The sequence below is a fragment of the Onychostoma macrolepis genome, chromosome 06, assembly GCF_012432095.1.
Source record: "Onychostoma macrolepis isolate SWU-2019 chromosome 06, ASM1243209v1, whole genome shotgun sequence".
Lineage (NCBI taxonomy): Eukaryota > Metazoa > Chordata > Actinopteri > Cypriniformes > Cyprinidae > Onychostoma > Onychostoma macrolepis.
The window spans coordinates 7,264,633-7,283,765 of record NC_081160.1 but is presented as its reverse complement, the minus strand read 5'-3'; the positions used below and the strand labels follow the sequence as shown (position 1 = coordinate 7,283,765).

General features: G+C 34.8%; 1 protein-coding gene across 3 annotated transcripts in view; it reads right to left on the bottom strand.

The window, feature by feature from the left end:
- The window catches only part of kalrnb (kalirin RhoGEF kinase b), an 85,668-nt gene that overhangs the window by 63,014 nt on the left and 3,521 nt on the right, over window positions 1–19,133 (bottom strand). For all 3 annotated transcript variants that reach the window (XM_058778222.1, XM_058778223.1, XM_058778221.1), the window contains exons 2-5: window positions 6,197–6,289; window positions 5,894–6,008; window positions 5,266–5,458; window positions 3,587–4,087 (exon numbers count right to left, since the gene is read on the bottom strand). In XM_058778222.1, the coding sequence (XP_058634205.1) occupies window positions 3,587–4,087; window positions 5,266–5,458; window positions 5,894–6,008; window positions 6,197–6,289 (902 nt within the window). The remainder of the gene's footprint in view (window positions 1–3,586; window positions 4,088–5,265; window positions 5,459–5,893; window positions 6,009–6,196; window positions 6,290–19,133) is intronic.

Here is a 19,133-nt window from a genome sequence, read left to right as displayed (position 1 = left end):
ACTTTTATTTCGGATGCGATTAATAGTTTGACAGCACTAATATATGTATATATGTATGTATATTAGTGCTTTCAATCGATAAAAAAAATGTAATCGCGTTAATCACACTCATGGACTGTGCTTAATCATGATTAATCGCAAATTTAAAATACTAGGATTTACCTGTAAATGTGTTGAAATAAAGATGCATGACAAACTAGTTTAAGGAAACAGAACCTTTCACACTTCCGCCAGGTATGAGACATAATCCTTATTATTCTTTTATCATTATTCTTTTGTTTTTATTCAGCCATTATCAGCCTTTAAACTGGCAATAAATCGTTTATCAAGCCACATCGCTTCAATCCCAGCATACATTTACCCAACTATTATCAAAAGTATTTCTAAATAAATACAACAAAACATTGCGACCTTACGTGAAGTATTATGACAAAATGCATTTTAAAGAAGAATTGGTAACACTTTAGAATACTGTTCCATCATTAATGAATAACTACAAAAGAACACATGACATGAGTAACACAATGTTAGCACTTTAGTAACTACTAGTAACTAACAAGAAACTCTGATTAATGAATTAGTAAGTGATAGTGCTTAGTCAAATGTGGTAGTTCACTATTAGCTAATCAGTAACTATTATTTTTTCATACCTCCCTAAGAACTACTGTATACAGGTTCATAATTAATATGAATAATAAACAATGTATAATTAATTCTAAAGTAAAGGTCAAGTATTACCAAATTCTTCAGAAGGAATTGCTAATTATTTGGATCAGTATTCTAAAGTGAAGATCATGATAACTCCCTAGTAATGACTGAAATCATTGTAAGCTTTTCAGAGTTTTGTAAAGTATTGGATAGTAATTATTCAGGTGTTACTACATCCTTCTAAAGGAATTACTAATTTTTTGGATCAGTATTCTAAAGTGAAGATCGTGATAACTCCTTAGTAATTACTGACGTTATTGTAAACTTTTGAGGTTTTTTGTAAGGTTTTGGCTAGTAATTCATTTTGCTAGATTTGGTAACACTTAAATCATTACTAGTGGGTTACCGTGATCTTCACTTTAGAATACTGATCCAAATAATTAGTCATTTCTTCAGAAGGATGTAGTAACACACGAGTCATTGATATCCATGATGTCAGTCAATATTAGGGAGTTATGATGCTTTTCACTGATCCAAGTAATTAGTAGTTCCTTTAGAAGAATTTGGTCATTCTTGAGTCATTGCTAGTGGGTTACCATGATCTTCATTTTAGAATTAATTATACATTATGCATAATTCACATTAATTCTGAACCTGTATACAGTAGTTCTTAGTAGTTCTCCAGGAATTGATTAGCTTGATTAGTTATTGATTAGCTAATAGTGAACTACCAGTTTCAACTGCGCACTAATACTAAATCATTAATCAGAGTTTCTTGTTATGTAATGGTAGTTACTACAATGTTAATAGTCCATTAGTCACTTGTTCCTGTGTAGTTATTCATTAATGAAGGAACAGTGTTCTAAAGTGTTACCGAAGAATTGGACCTGTTCTGCAGGTGCATCAGAGCTAATATTAGCATCATGCTTCATAAGACAATTTATGTGATTAATAGTACACTTTTACTCAGAACTCACTTCAAACCACCATCGAGTGTTTGTAATAACTTCCTTTTGCGATCACATGTGGAATTTGGTCATTTACTGTTGTTAAAATATGCTATTTATAGCCTTTTATATCGCTGCACAAATGAGCATTTCAGATGTACACATTCAACTCAAGAAAATCACATACAGACCATATCTATCGGAATTGTGTGTTTATTATCTTATATAATCTATAGTGGCTGTTGTCATGTTTATTTCTGCTGCTCTGCTGAAACACTTGTTGTTTGTGATGTTACAACCGCCTCTCTGTTCTTAAGTTGCCAGGGATACATTCCAAGTATTATACACATTAGTAAAAGGATCCATTTGAATTTTTATTTGTCTACATCAATGATTTTCAATCCTTGTTCCTCGGGACCCACTGCTCTGCACATTTTGCATGTCTCCCTTATCTGACACACTCATTTCAGTTCATGGAGCTCTTTCCTAATGAGCTGATGATCTGAATCAGGTGTGTAAATTAGGGAGACATGCAAAATGTGCAGAGCAGTGGGTCCCTAGGAACAAGTTTAAAAACCTCTGGTCTATATACACTTTGGGCGGCTGCGGTACATTATAAAAGTAGCCCAAAAAACCGCAACCCACGGCTCTGTAATTTTTCCCGCGACTGTATTTTCAAAATAGCCTACTTGTGCCTTTACCCTGGCAACACTAGCGCTGTACCCTCATCACACAATGATAGATAACCTTCAGCGCTGCGATGACGGGAAGAAGTTGGGGTCAAACCTTATCAAACCTTATTAAAATTTTTGGTTTCACTTTATTTTGATGGTCCCTTTAACACATTCTATTGACTATAAGTAATGTTGCACCTACATTTCTACTAACTCTCATTAGAGTGTTAGTAGTGTATTAGTTGACTGGTAGGGTTAGGGTTAGATTAAGTTGACAAGTTCTTGCAAAGTTACTTATAGTCAGTAGAATATCTGTTGGGAGACCAACACAATAAGGAGTTAGTAGATATGAAGCAGACAGTCTACAAATACTCTAATGAGAGTTTGCTGACATGTAGTTGCAACATTACTTAGTGTCAACAGAATGTTCAAAAGGGACCATCAAAATAAAGTGTTACCAAATTTTTTTATTAATCGCAAGCGTTAATGCATTAATGTTGACACCCCTAATATATATAAAGCTCAGTATTTATAAATCTGTTGTAAACAAGGTCTAAAAGCAAAGGCATTAAGACAGCCATAAATATTAGTACATTTTTGCATTTTATTACATACATATGTCATTTTTTAAAGAAACTGTATTACATATATAATAAATAATTTATTATTTTATTAAATTAATTATGTTAATTTTATTGTTATTGCTTTATTTTTATTATTATTCTTATTAAATAAATTTTTATAGTACAATAGTATTATTAATACAGTAAAATATACAAATATTGAATAATTTAATTGAATAAAAAGTAATATTTAGTATTATTTTTCTATTATTGTTATTTTATTATTTTATTAATTTACTATAATCTATATAGTTAATTATTATTTTATTAAATACCTTTAAAGATTTTTATTTGCAGAACAACAGTATTATTACTACAGTATAATATTACAGTATTTAAAATATATTTTTATTAAATAAAAACAATAATTTTAAATAACTAATATTAAATATGAAATTTTATTATTAAATATTATTCTATTTAAAATGATTACTATTAAGTTTATAGCTGAATAAAAATAATATTATTTAAATACAATAATAATAATGATAATAATAATTAAATAATTAAAATGATAATATACTTGTTGTTCTTGATGTATAATCACACCACAAATACACCTTTACAAATTTTTTTTTATGATTATATTTGCTCTAATATTTTTTATATTTGCTCTTTTTTCATTCCTGATAGTTTGTTCTTCCTTTGTTGTTTACTCTTCTCCATATTTCACACTTTCATTCTGTCCTCTAACCTTTTCTGCATCCTGCTCGTACAGCCGTAACTGAAAACACTGGTCCAGCTGCTGTTTGCGGTTATGCCAGGCCTGTAGCAGGTGCTGCCGCGTAACTTGAAGTTTATCCAATAGAGCGGAAATCTTAGGTACCAAACTCTGGAAGTCTGCCCCACCAGAGAGCCTTCCGTCTCCCCCGTCCCTGATCTTCTGAAGGAGCCGCTGTCCTTCATGGTCTAACTCATCCACCGGTGCCTTCGTCATAGTCTTCCTCAGTCGAGCGTGCTCCTCCAGGAGCTTTCGTGCTTCCTCTGCGTTAGTGGCCAGCTCCTGGCGAGAAAGCACCTCCTGCAGCTCCTCCAGCCGGGAAAGGAGGTGCAGAGCGCCTCCAGTGAACTCCTCAAGGGAAACACGGAGCTCAGTCCATTCCACGTGGTCGTACTCCAGGGTCCCTTCCAGATCTGCCGTCAGCTGAGAAGGGTCCACCAACTTAGTCAGACCTTCCACTGAAACCATACTGGTCTAAAAGAAAAAAAGAACAACCACTGATGTACCAAATCGTATATATACATAAGGAATACCTGTGTATATAGTCCATTGGTCAGTTTTGCAGCCAGAGAGGGTGATCAGGACATTGACTCAGAGAGGTTTATTTTGTTATAATGACCGACAGCACATTGTAAAATGTATTTACAAATCAATAAATGGAATTTATGGGCGCTCTATTTCTAAATCTGTGAAATGCTGTGAACTGTAGATCAGTGGTAGGATTTTAATGATAAGGAAATAAATAATAAACAATATATTGGGTTCAGTTTTTTTTCTGTCTAATTATCTTCAGGTGGGAGGGCTCTCATAAAATACTGATGTGATCAATTGTGATACATTCAATAATAAGAACATGAAATAACTAATAAAGGGATCATGGAGTGCAAGCAGAGGTATTAAAATGGTCAGTCATACAGTTTAGAGGCCATTATAAAAAATATAGTTTGATTGCTGCAGAATGATGACCAAATAATAACCAAGTTTTTTATATAATAGGGAATATAACAAATATCTATACACTACTGTTCACATTTTTGACGTCAGTAAGATATTTTTAAAGAAATTAATGTTTTTATTGAGCAAGGATACATTCAGTTGACTGAGCAAAGATTTTTACATTACATTACAGCAAAGATTTTTACATTGTTACATAGATTTAAAAAAAAAAATCTGTTCTTTTGAACTCTCTATTCATCATATAATTCTGAATATATATAGATATTAAACAGCTTAAAAATATTAAGTGTTTTCAACATTTATAATAATAGGAAATGTTACTTGAGCACTAAATCAGCATATTAGAATAATTTCTGAAGGATCATGTGACACTGAAGACTGTAATGGCTGTTGAAAATTCAGGAATAAATTACATTTTTAAATACATTCTAATAAAAAAAAAAACATATTTTAAATTGTAATAATATTTCACAGTATTATGGTTACTATGTTTATATTATATACTATATTTGTCTTGGTGAGCATAAAAGATATATGTCACAAAAAAATTTTTGAACAGTTGTGCAAGAACAGACACACTGCTTTGTACTGGCAAAAGTTTCATTTATGTCAGTTTTTGGATCTTATCATTTTTTGATAAAATCAATATGAAAGTTTCTGTGGCTTTCTTATTAGACAAAATTCAATTCGTATACCTCAAAGGTGAACTTGGCACTGCCAAAGTTGGTCTTCTGCTTCTGCCAGAAGTTGTCTGGTTTGATAATGAGAGCGACGCAGATCTCAGCTGGAAACGACTCCTGTAGCGTCTTCAGCAATGGCTTGATTAGATCCCACTTCGAGCCACGCATGTCTACGATTACTGTAAACCCTCGTTTACTTACATCCTCACTGCACGGGATAAAGAGATTGAGAAAGTTAGAGGAAGACCAACAACTTAAAGCCATACAGTATCTTCTGAACAATTGCTTAAACTTGCATAGTTCTGCATCAGTGAAGCTATATATTTTTAGAGTTGCATAAAGTTACATCAGAATGCCCTAAAGATCAAATGGATGCTTTAATCAAAGGCTTTAAATGCATCCATATCTCACCCTTTATGTCTCAAACTTTAGCAATTATATTATGATCAAGTGTAGAGGTGCTGTAAGCAATTTCAGCTGTTTTGATAAGATTTTTGAGGGCTAAATAAGCAGAGGCCTTTTATGCTGTGTACTGAGTCTAGGGATTTCCCAGAGACTGCTTTCTCGGGACACTTTTCTTCAGGGAACTCTTTCAGGGACATTTTAAGTGTCATGTTCCAAATAAATGTTGGAATTTTATAACCTGGGCACAGTAGAGAGGTAGGTCACCAGTTTCCGCAAGTCTTCTTGTTTTATTCTGTCATGATTACTTCGTGCAGGGAATGTAAGGATGGGTCCCCCTCTCTTGTCTCTTCCTCCTGAAAAGAAGAGGACCGATTTATTACAAATTTTACAACTCAAAGCACTTCAATGGCCCTAATTACGGTAATACCCATGAGCATGTGTGGGTGTGTGCTTAAGAGGGTGCTAAGACAAAGCTGTTCCACAGTGAATGAGTGTGTGTGTGTGTGTGTGTGTGTTTACAATGCAATTATACATTTCCCACCTGAGACAAAGGCAACCTTCTCTCTTAAAACTGTTAGAACATCAGCCGCCTTTATTCCATCATTCCTAAGAGATCCTGATGAGAAAGACGGAACTGAGAGAGAAGGAAAAAAGAGGAGAGAAAGAAAGGGATATAAAAGTTATATATAGACTCGGGGCTGTAACCACCATAGACAAAGATGGAAACACGCCTGCTCCAATTTTCAGAAGAGTAAATGAGAACTGAGAAGTGCTTTTCAAATAATTCTGAAAGGAAAAGTTCATCATTAACTCAACGTTGTCCATCTAAACCCATATTATTTTATTTCTTCTGTTTAGTGCAAAATGAGATGCTAGAGAACATGTTCTTGCTGCTCTTTTCAATACAATAAACATGAATGTGACGAGGCCCTGTCAAGGTCTAAGAATGTCAAAATAGCAACCATGAAGTTAAAGTACCGTAAAGGTGGTCCATACAACTCTGCACTATATTGCAAAACATTTGAAGCCAAATATTAACTTTGTGTAAAAATAAAAAAAGGATAATTTATTGAAAATATTATATAAAATATTTTGATATGCACATATTCCAACATTCATGATACAGCTGTGACAAAACTACCACATTCAAGGTCCAGAAAGGTAGTAAGAACATCGTTAAAATAGTCCATATGACATCATCAAAAATGTTCTTATGGGTTTGGAACGACATGAAGATGAGTAATTAATGACAGAATTTTCATTTTTGGGTGAACTATCCCTTTAAAATTGATGTGACATGTCTTGGTGTGTTTTTTTCTTCACAATAAGCTATTATAGAAATTCATGGACTTCAAATTGTGTGATTACTACTAATACTATGACATTTTTTATGGTTCTTTTAGTTATTTTTTAGCTTGACACCTGGTCACCATTCATTTTCATTGCATGGTAAAGAGCAGCATGAACATTCAGGTAAACTTCTCTATTTGTGCTCAACGAAAAGAACATATTCAGCTTTTAATTACATGAGGGTGAGTAAATGATCTCAGAACTTTCATTTTTGGGTGAACTATCCCTTCAAGTTATTACATGTGTAATACACAAATACTAAAAAACATGGTCTCTTTCTTTTAAGGCAGGTGCAAATAGAGTTAGATCCTATTTACGCTAAGTGTAACACATCATAAAACAGTATACAATAATAACAACATATTAAGTGTATGTTTATTAAAATAGTAAATGGATGTAGCCTCCTTGGGACCTTTCCACGGTGAAGTTCTTTTCGCGTTTTGTTTTTAGGAATAAAAAGAAGAAGAAAGGTATACTGTTAGAAAACATCCTGATGCCACACACACTGTTGGAAGCGCATTTAGATGAATATGTACTGTAAATACATGCCGCACACTTTCCTCTCAATAACAAAATAAACACACAGCAAAAATGACAACAGTGTGAAAACATCAGTTAAGAAAGCATTTGATCATAGTGATGTGTATATGTTTGCATGAGCTCCGCAACGGCACTCCAGTCAAGTCACATCCCATTTATAGAGGATGTTATATCATAGATTGCAACTTTACAGTGTTAAACATGAAAAAGTGTCAATGTCGCTTTTAATTAGAACTACAACATTAATTTCCACTATAAAGCAGCTCTCCAGTGTGTTCATGTTTTACTTGCTGACGTCTGACCTTGATGGACTGAACAGAAGAATTGGACCAGAGGAGATTTCCAGAGCCCTAGAGCACACCTACTTATTATACAATCACCAAAGACCAATAGTAGTTTGAAGGTGTTTACAAGCCAGAGCAAGTGTTTCCAGAAAGTTTGGCAGCTGTTTCGAACTTACAAATGAATTCCAAGTGAACTTTGTCTGGCCTAATTTTGTTTGAAATGATGTCCCACCAGTTCTGCCATGACTTTAGCACTTTAGGTAATATACATGGCAATATTAATGCGTTTGGTCTTGGCAGAATAGATATGCTGCTGTGAGTATGTAGGAAATGCTGCTGCTGCACGTTACCTATATGAAATAACCCCCCGTATAACATACATGAAATTAGCAGATCTATACAGGTGGAGCTGAGGGAGGTGGAGGGTTTCTGAAGCCCACTGCAACTGCTACAATGAGCACTAGCCAAGTATTTGAATGTTGAGCAGCAAGCTCATTGGCTGCTGATGTGAAAAGAAACCAATCACAACCATGTGAATGATGAAGTAATTATATCACATTTAGTTAGAACCTTTCAGCCTGTGCCATTTAGAGTTTCGTGACAGAACTTTGCATTTTATTCTTTGATTTCATAGTATGAGAAGTATATCGAGGTCTTAAAGCTCAACACTACACCCACCCCTAACCATACTAAACCTACAGCAAATGTCCTGGAACGGAGGCACGGTTTTTAGGATGGTATTTATACAAGCTGCAAAGTGGTTGCTTAAAGACACCACATCCAATTTAAATTATAGACCTGTTAAATTCTGTTATTTCACTTTTATTAAAAAAAAAGAAAAAAAGAAAAAAAAAAGTCTCTCCAAACTGATATGTGATGGGAAAAGGGAGAAGAATGGCAGATTTAAAAAGGCAGATTTGGACTTTAATCAGTCTCATCAAAAGCTAAATCCTAATTTTTACTCCCTTCACCACAGTTCTTGTTAGCAAACTGGTTTCTTCTGTAATCGCGTGTGGCTCAGTCAGACAGTACTTGACAGAATTGGTGTAAATTGGCTTTGCCAACAAGGTGGGCTAATTGCACTTAGTGTAAATAGACACTCTGTTCTTTTATAGATACTATATGTCCATTTTGGCTCAAACACTACAGCACCCTTGAATTCAAATGTGTGCAAATATAACACAAATTCACTGCAACAACAGTTCTGTTCTTGGAATGCTGTGTGGGCGTGTTACCAACATTGCTGCTTCTACGTTTTGTATAAGAATCACTGGGGACACATGCATTCTGTAAACACTGAATGACAGACAACAGTATTAAGAATAATACTGGCTTCATGGAAAATAGAGTAGTAGGCCATAGTAGGTCGAGCGGGGGGCAGGGAGGCCCAGCTGTTGGCACGTCTCCTTCTGTTTAGATTCATTAGTGGTGTAATCTGCCCTCTCTGTAATCCCATAGCCGACAGCTGGGCACTGAGACAGCCGGTGGGGAAAAGTTCAATCACACTTAAACACACATAGACAGCAGAAACACATACAGTATACACACAAGCTGCATGCTCACAGATGCGCCACATGCACTTGCTTACACACAAACAAATGCATGCATGCACACACACACACGCACTACTGTGCAGTACATCTGTTGAGTCTGTATGAGGCCTAAAAAGGTCTTTACACTGCTTATGTCTGCACTTTATCTCTCTTGCTCGCTCTCATCTGCAGACTACATAAACTATTAAACCTGAGTGGAAGAGTTTGATGCTGAACATGGCATGTTAAATTTACTGTGAGAACTTACTTTCCCCGGCCCCAGCTAGAGGGCAGATGCTATTTCACACTCTCTCACACACACATATATGAGGACAAGGCTGCTTAAACACTCTTGAGCAGCACAGTCATTTCTCACTTACAACATCTGATCTGGCATATTGTGTGGTGACAACCTTGTCCAAGGTTCAGTGAAGTGTAGGAGAAGTAAATTTTCCAAAGCTCACAGGAAATAATGTATTTACATTTTACACTACAGTTTAAAAGTTTAGGGCTGGTAAGATTTTTTCATTTTTTTTAAAAAGTCTCTCATGATCACCCAGGTTGCATTTATTTGATCAAAAATAGTGTAAAATTTAAAATAACAGTTGTCTATTTGAACATATCTTAAAATGTAATTTATTCCTGTGATGGTACAGCTGAATTTTCAGCATTATTTAGGATTCTTTAATGAATAGAAAGTTTGAAAGAACAGCATTTATTTGAAATAGAAAATATAATTGTAATTTATGATCTGATTTATTCATCCTGCTGAATAAAAGTATTTATTTCCTTCTTTCAAAAAAGAAAAATCTTACTGACCTTCTGAACAGTAGTGTATTTGACCATAAACATAAATTTGAGGTTTTAAATATGTATTGCACAAGAAAATTTATTTCTGTTGTGGAACACAAACATTTTGATTGTTTTAGCCAATATAATAAACGTTAATGAAGACTAGAGCTTTAAATAATAATCTGTGAAAAACAATAAGCACTACAAAATGTGGTCCATGCAACTGATGCTGTATATTCTTAGTCTTTTAAAGCCATGTGACAGCTTTGTGTAAAGAACAGACTGAAAATCTTGACATCCAATACAGTTCATGAATTTACTGACCTACTTCACAGATCAGTACACTTGTGTTTCACAAAAGAAAGAAAGTCAACATGCTGCAACATGTAAGTGAGAAGATGATAACAGAATTCTCATTTTTGGGTGGATTAATACACAAAACTAACATAGAATGTTGGAATCAACAATCCCAGATCAAATACATGTTTTTAACAGGTATGTTATGTATGGTTTTTTTCACCCAGTAATTTTAAAATGTAAAACGGGAATATGGAATAATTGCATTTTTACATTTTTGGCTCTAGTGTAAAAAAAAATACATATTTTTAATACCAAAATATCGATTGGTACCTTATTTATATGTAAATGCTTATTATAGTATCTGCAAAGATGTATTTTACAAGGTCTTGACAAAAAGTCACAGCATTTATTTGCAGTCCCACATGAGTAACACCTTGCAACTTAATTGCTCATTTAAAATCGATTCACATACTGTACAGCAAATTCAGTCAGTGTCATACATTAAAATCAAATGTGCCCAGATTATGTAATATTTTTGGATATTTAAAGTGTGAATACATGCATGTTTTTGGCCTAGTATTGCCCACAAGCTCTTGCACAACAAAAGAGGCTCCGTTCCAAAACCTACTGATCTGCCTCACTGCCTACTGTGAGTCTGCTTTCTAAAGCAGCGTCCAAGCTGAGATGGAACTTGAGTGACTGATTTGTAATGCTCTGCATAGGTAGCATTGCCGTACATCACACTAATAGCAAAGCAGACGCTACTAACAATTGATTCCAAAGGAGTTTTACATTAGCACACTGCTATGCTAACAACATTAGAGTTTAATAAGCATAATAACACTGAACTCTTCTGTAATCAGTATTTTTCAGTGTATTTCTTTACATTTATTTTCGGTTTTGCTGCATTGCAATTCCTTGCCTTCTTTCAATATTTCAGTTCATTTCTAGCAGTTTTAAAATGCATGAATCTAAAAGATACATAATAACGAATTTAGCCAGATGCTAATGTTTACATGCAATCAGTATGCAACAAGATAGTCCATGGAAGCAAGGTGCAATTTTCTTGTATGTGTGTCTGTCTTACAGTACTTTTCCATCATCAGCATAGCACTTGCAGTACCTAATATAACTATGCAAATTGGGATGCAGCTTATTACCAAACTTGATCGACCATGTTGCTTCCAAATTAAACTTTGAAGCACCAAAACACATGCAAAACATGCATTATGTATTCCTACAGTATTTGAAACAATATCATTATTTTCCACAAAACTAAAAACAAAGGTGTACTCTTAACAAAAATGCTGGATTGCTGCTTTACCCAGCAGAACCAGGGACCGTTGCAAGCTTTGTGAATACTGCAGATAGATTTGTAACATCTAAGATGTCAGATGAAAGGACACGGGCATCACTGAGATGTCATGAGATTATCCACTGCATACAAAGTGCAGTATCCATATTTCATAAGGATGCCATGCACTGTTTTCTGCATGTTTTATGAGATATTCATCATGTATGCTTCACGTGAGAACAGTATAGGTTTGAGACTGTATGCAATGCAGACTAACTCTGTGTGCATATTCACTGAACATCAGCAAAAGAATCACTGAGCTCACACTGTCACCCATAATGCAACCTGACGAAAGGGTTGGGATATGAAGCATTCTGAACTTCCCATGTTACAGGATCAGGGTGTATCCACATAAACAGTAACACAAAGCTCACAGAAGTACCAGGAAACAGCCTGCTCTCTGCAATTACTAAATGAAACCAATCCTGCCAAAAAGTTGCCAAATGGCCCCACAGGATTGAATCTTGCCAAGGACAGCAAGAACAGTGACAGGGCCAGAAAGCTATGATTATGGCCCTTACAGTCCTGGGAAGTCAGAAAACAATGGCTGGCTGAGGCTTGGTGTTAGTATGAACTATTGTGTAAGTCTAAGCTGTGAGATCAGAACTGGTCCCAGTCCAATAACACTGGCCTGTGATCTCATATAACCTAATTTTATAGGTGCCCGGCTATTCAGGGGAATGTAGGTTTGAATGGGACATGGGGGCTATTTTCACAAGTGTTGCTTTGTGCTTAGAAATACCCAACAGAAATCAACTACAAGACTAAAAACGGAAAGATTACTTGAAACAGCTCATCAAATATCAAATAAATTAAAATCAACTATACAAAAAAAACCTTAGTGAGCAGAAGAAATAAAGAGCCTAAAAGGAATGAAACAATATCTTCATTATTTTAGGATGAATCGCATATTCCAACAAATCTAAAAATAATCTCTACAACAGTTGTGTAAATCACACTCTGGCTAAAGCCTCTGATTCAAAGCAGAAATGTGTAATGTGATCAAACAGTCTGTTAACGTCTGATAATATCTTTGAATAGGCAGATGGCTTTGAAATATTACATAGATATACAACAATGGCATGTGGTGGACATCTGAAATGAAGTCCCTTGGGTTTGGCTTTTTTTAGGCCAATGTAAATTCATGTTCTATTCCATATTTCTCCATTTTCATATGCAGTTTTTGGGTTAACAGCATATGGAATACAATCTACCTTACATTATCAAGAAGCAACCAATTCTATAATATTATGTTTAGTATGTTTATACTAACAAGATATTTCACCCAAAAATGAAAATCCAGTCATCATTAGGTTGTTTCTAAATATATCTTTTGAAACACACAGTAAGTTTAATGAAACCCAAGGTTTCTGTCTCTCCATTGAAAGTCCAGTTACAAAACTTACACTGTAAAGGATTTTGAAGGTCAAAATTCTAAATTGTATGTTGATTTGCTGCACTGAAAATGTCCAGTTGGCTCAGTTGAATTATGTGAACTGAATGTCTTTCAACACTGGCAATTTAGTTGAGCTAATTGAACAATTTCAGTGCAGTAAGTAAATATTCAATTTTGAACTTCCAAAACCTTTTTAATCTAGAAGAATGAGACATACAGTAAAGGCCTCGTAAAACAAATCCATATGAATCGAGCAGTTTAATCCAAGTCTTGAGAAGAGATTTACATGATGAACAGATTTAAAGGTGACATTATCATGAAAATCTGACTTTTTCCATATTAGAGTGCTATAATCATGCTAACCCACTGTAACATTGAGGGGATAATAATATTATTATTATAATATTACTGCCCCTTAATCTGCAAGTTTCCACCCACAGCAGTCTTTGGCTGCACTGACGAGCACAGAACACTTTTTAGAGCCCTAGCCTCAGGAGACAAGAAAGCAGTAAATATATTTATTTATTTACAGAATATTTCGTTGCTACCACACTGTCTAATATAAACATTCTTTCCCAGCTGTTCACAGACATAACCGACTGTTTTTGTAACTTGTGTGTGTTTTTCACATAAACTTGTGTGTATTTGACAGTTTAAGCGCAATAAGACATGAAAGAGAACTTAGTTTAGTACTCACATGTCGTGTGACAGCCGCTTTCTTGTCTTTCCACATGCTTCGGATGTGTGCACTCAGAAAACCATATATCAGAAGTTTAAACTAATATGGTTTAAAATGCATGATTTCAGTGCGATAGACATGGTAATCAAAACCAAACAGATGTTTTTTGGTAAGTATCTGAGGTACTAGCTGTAAAGGCATACATACATAAAGCACATCACATATGGCAAACACGAAGCTCCAACGCGCGTTTGATGTACGAGAACCAATGAGGTTTGTTCTAGCATGTGACACACAACTTAAATGGTGACAGAGTTTGAATTTTTGGGCGAACTATCCCTTTAATATTACATTTATTGAAAGTCACATAAAAGTCCCTTAAAGATTTTCCATAGAAACCGTTTCAATCAGCGCATTGCTGACAAATGACAGGAAGAAGAAGTATTGTAATGAAAAAGTGGCAGCTGAGTTGCCCCTAATGGAGATAATCCAAAAATACTTCTGAAATTGATTTCACTGTCTCCTGGCCAACATAATCACGGAATGTACCTATTCTGCTCAGAGAACTCCAGTCCTGAGCAGGAATCTTGGCAACAGTTGCTACAGCAACCCCTTTGGCCCTCATTCAGTAGAGAAGGCCTGCTGAGGATGAAGTGTGTGGTCCAAGGTTTGCCTCTCTGAAGACAATGTTTCAAATTTTAAGCACAGTCATCTTCTGTGTGGAACGAGGTGTAGAGGGTAACTCTTGCATCTTGTAAAATCCATATGTTCAGGGATTACAGTAAATCATAATAGCACAGGTCGTGGTTTTTGGTTTGTGGTCTAGTTGCTGAAGATAACACTTTTTCAATATCAGTGCTCAGTAAAATATGTTCAGTAAGCAGCAAGTTCTTTTGCCACTTTTGAGCCTTCTATCTTATAACTACAGTAGTAACACTTTACTTTGCTGTTTATTTTCCTGCACAGTTTTTCAGTTTCTTTTTATGCTTGGAAGATGAACTTCACAAATCAAAGCAATGTGATATGACCCCTAAGGTCATGTCATTATCAAGTTCCAACAGATTTCCCGAGGATGAAACCTTATCTCCACTAATTTTCAAACTTGTGTACTATTGCACTCATGGAAGTGGAGACACACTTTCGAGTTCAATGTGTGATGACACATGAAAAGGAAGCTGCATGACAAGTTCACAAGTTTTTTTTTTTCCTGGTTGACTGGCCACAACCTCAACAATTTGTTTCCATAGAACACAGTTACAAGCAAAACATCCTGGATTTTCACTCCAAAAGACAGAACTACAATTACTCACTTACTAAGGTCACTTAGTCAGGGACATGCTCGTGTTATGATTAGTGGACATTACAGACTTACAATTTTCACTTAGCAGACCACAAAAAAGCAAAATAACCCCAAAGTTTTTAATTGAAGGAGGAACCCAGGCCATATCTAGAGACTCAAATATAACAGGCAAATGGGGATGGACTTTTTCAAAAAGAAAGCACCACTCATTTTCTTTGGAAAAATACACACTGTATAAATATCCTGTAAAAAAAAAAAAATTATAAACAATATATATATATATATTTGTTCATCTTCTAAGTCACTTAAACGTCACTTAACTTGATATATAAATGTTAATTTATTAGGTGATACATAAATGTTTTTACCAATTTACCAATGTATTTAATGTACCGAAATCAGCCTTTTAACTGAAAATTTACTAATAAGCACCATTCAGTGTTCATGTAAACAACAGAAGTAAAAACCACTAATGAAATAAATAAAATAAACACTAATGCACATTTAATGCAGATTTACATTTACACCACTAATAGTTACCTAATAGAAATGAAGATAATTTGTTTTGAATATATAAAATATAATCATATATGCTGTCAGGGACTTCTGGGAATGTTCTTATACTATTACTTCATAAAAAAAACCCCATGAATTCACACCCTTATTTGACTTAAAAATTACATACAAAGCAGTGTTAAACCATTTTCTTGTATTAAAGGGGTCATCGGATGCAAAATTCACTTTTACATGTTGTTTGAGCTGAAATGTGTGTTGGCAGTGTGTGTACACAACCACCCTATAATGATAAAGATCCACCCAGTGTTTTTTTTTATGAAACCAGATAAATAATATCCCCTTTTTCAAATAAAGCTGTTCTCAGATTATTGGCTGTGTGATGTCACACGGACCCAGGCCCCTCCCACGATTGTTGATTGACACGGCCGTCTTACCTTAGACCCTCCCTGAGTGAGCTGTCATCAGACCACTATTGTTTCGTCGCCGGAGCAGGTGTAGACAAGAATGTCTCCTAAGCGATTTAGATGTTTTGTTGTTGGATGTAATAATGAACATAGCAGTCGTCATTTACTCCCGACATCTAATCCACTGAAGACGCAGTGGATTACATTTGTTTCTGAAGGGAATGCGTCCCCCGATCTACCTAAATGCGTCTATGTTCACGCGAATCATTTGTGATTCAGCTTCACCTCCAGAAGAAGTGAGTATACGTTTTTTAAATGAATTTGGCAAATCGCCTTTTCAAATAATGTGCTAGTTAGCAAGTTTTACGATGCATGCGGCTAAAGTTTACAGTCTCTCAGAGAACTGCGCGTCACCCCACGGAGGGAGAAGGGTGGGGATAGCAGTCAGAGCTCATTAGCTTTTAAAGGGAAATGCACTGAAACGGTTTGCTGTGAAAAGAGCTGTTTTTGACAGGGTAAAAAGGGTGTTGTTTTACACTAACATTGAGAAATTTTAACCAAAGAATGTTTTAGACTTTTCATTAAGATCCTAAGGAATCATATCAACTTGTGGATCCGATGACCCATTTAAGGTAACTTTCAGTTATCCAATTAAAAGCATTTTTAAATTTTTTCTAACATTTCACAGCATCGCTATTGTGTTTTCACTGTTTAAAGAGAGATTTCAAACTGAATGGTGTCCATCACGAAAAGCAAATACCCTTTATCTATGAACATGGAATGTATGAACATAATAAAAAAGCAATCATAAATTCAACAGCTGTGTGCTTCACAGTGTGAGATAGACTATGATTATTTAAAAACTGGTTGTTGGAGCTAAGAAATCATGTCACAACAATCTACACACATTCGTTCACTGGCAAATCTCAACCTTTAAATGTCAAAATGCATAATGAGAAACTCTACAGACTAGTTACTTATTAAATTCTGCAAAGCATGAACCACCAGAAGAATAATAGCCATTTAAAAGATTAGAAATCATTATGTAACAAGGCGAGATGTCCTCACACATGACCACACATACATCTACTCTAATGACATCCTACAACATTACATTTTCAAAAAATATTTTTGACTATGGTTTCATTGGTTAATATCAGATACTACCACATTACAGACAACCGTAACATTTTGGCCATACCCTGAGCAAGAGAAACCCACAAGCTAAGCAGCTTAAAATGATTCCAGCAATAATACACAAGGGACCCTTCTTGATTTTTAGGCCAGCTCTCTGTCAACCCCAGTTACTCTGGGCGTTTACTATATTCAATTACTTTGAAATAAATCAACTTATTTGCCAACTTACATAATTCCAAATAGCTGTACGGTTTTTTGTATTATGTTCAAATGGTATCAAATCTATCTATCTATCTATCTATCTATCTATCTATCTATCTATCTATCTATCTATCTATCTATCTATCTATCTATCTATCTATCTATCTATCTATCTATCTATCTATCTATCTATCTATCAATCTGTCTGTCTGTCTGTCTGTCTGTCTATCTGTCTATCTGTCTGTCTGTCTGTCTGTCTGTCTATCTATCTATCTATCTATGGACTCATGTAAGAGGTAATGAGTTGATTCATGTTCATAAACCAACATTCAAGCTCTGTTTCATTCTGTCTCTCTCTTACACTTCAAACAAGACCCCAGATGAGCGTCTGCAGGGATGCTGTGCATGAACGAGACGCTCGTCCCCACACAGTGATTGTGATCTCCCACATTGGCACAGCGGTGTCTGTCTCCGCCGCCCTCTCTCAGTGTCTGACATCCTTGCGGACAAGGGACAACCTGATTCCCAGACGTCCAATCCTATGCACTTGATTATCCCACCCAGTGTGATCATGCTAATCCGATGAAGAGAGCAGAAATACAGGCACTATTAGACGGTGAATATGTTGGATAACAGTGCAGGGGGTGTGGGAGGAACGTGCCAGAGAATCTCAATCATAGGAGGAGACACTCAAAGTCTGCCCTGTGCACACACCTCCTGCTAACTGACAAATCAGAGAGACAGACTGAGGCTATATATGAGTGCTGTAATTATAAGGTTTTGGGTCAAAACATCTGTCACAAAAATGCCTGATTCTAGAAATGGTCTTAAAATCAAACACTGCAAAAATCGGTTCATAGTTACTCTACTTTGTCTCATTTTCTAGTACAGATATCTAAACACTCCCAAATCAAGATAAATTTCATTAAGAATCAAAATGACATACAAGATATAAAGTATTTTTTGAAAAATTTATTTAATGTAAATGTAATTAAGTGACTTTATGCTTAAAAAAGAGGAAAATATGCAAAAGAGGTAAGACAATAAACTTGTTTTCCCTTTGAATGTGAAATTTTCCTTAAACTTATGAAATTTGTTGTTGTTTTAAGTATAAACCCACGTAATTTAGATAAATGTTTCAGAATTCAAAGATCATTTTATCGTTCTACATACAAACTGTATATAGGCCTAAATTATATTTAGATTTTTTTTTTCTAAAAAAAGAAAAGAAAAAACAAGACTTACGTAATATCTCAAAGCATTTTGCTCATGAAAATGAACATTTGTACTGGAAATAAAAAACAAAATGACAAAGATATTGAGTAACTATATATATTTTTTTGCAGTCAACTTTTTTTTAAAATAAATTCTATCTTCTTGTCTAAAATTCCAATATAATATTTTTTCTAGCTGATGCATAAAAAATGAACACAGTAAACCACACTGACATACATTGATGTAATATCCATATTAATATATGAATACAATTTAAAAAAATAAATAAATGGTTAAAATGTGGCTTTTTTACAACAAAGGCCTCTTAATATGAATTTTAGATTGAAGCAAGTCATGTGTTTCAAATTTTGTAATTTTATGCAATTTGTAATTTATTTATGTCTATTATTAGATATAATATATAATATCTATTATCTATTAAACAAAACTGGTAATATTTTGGAAATTTTTGTATGTT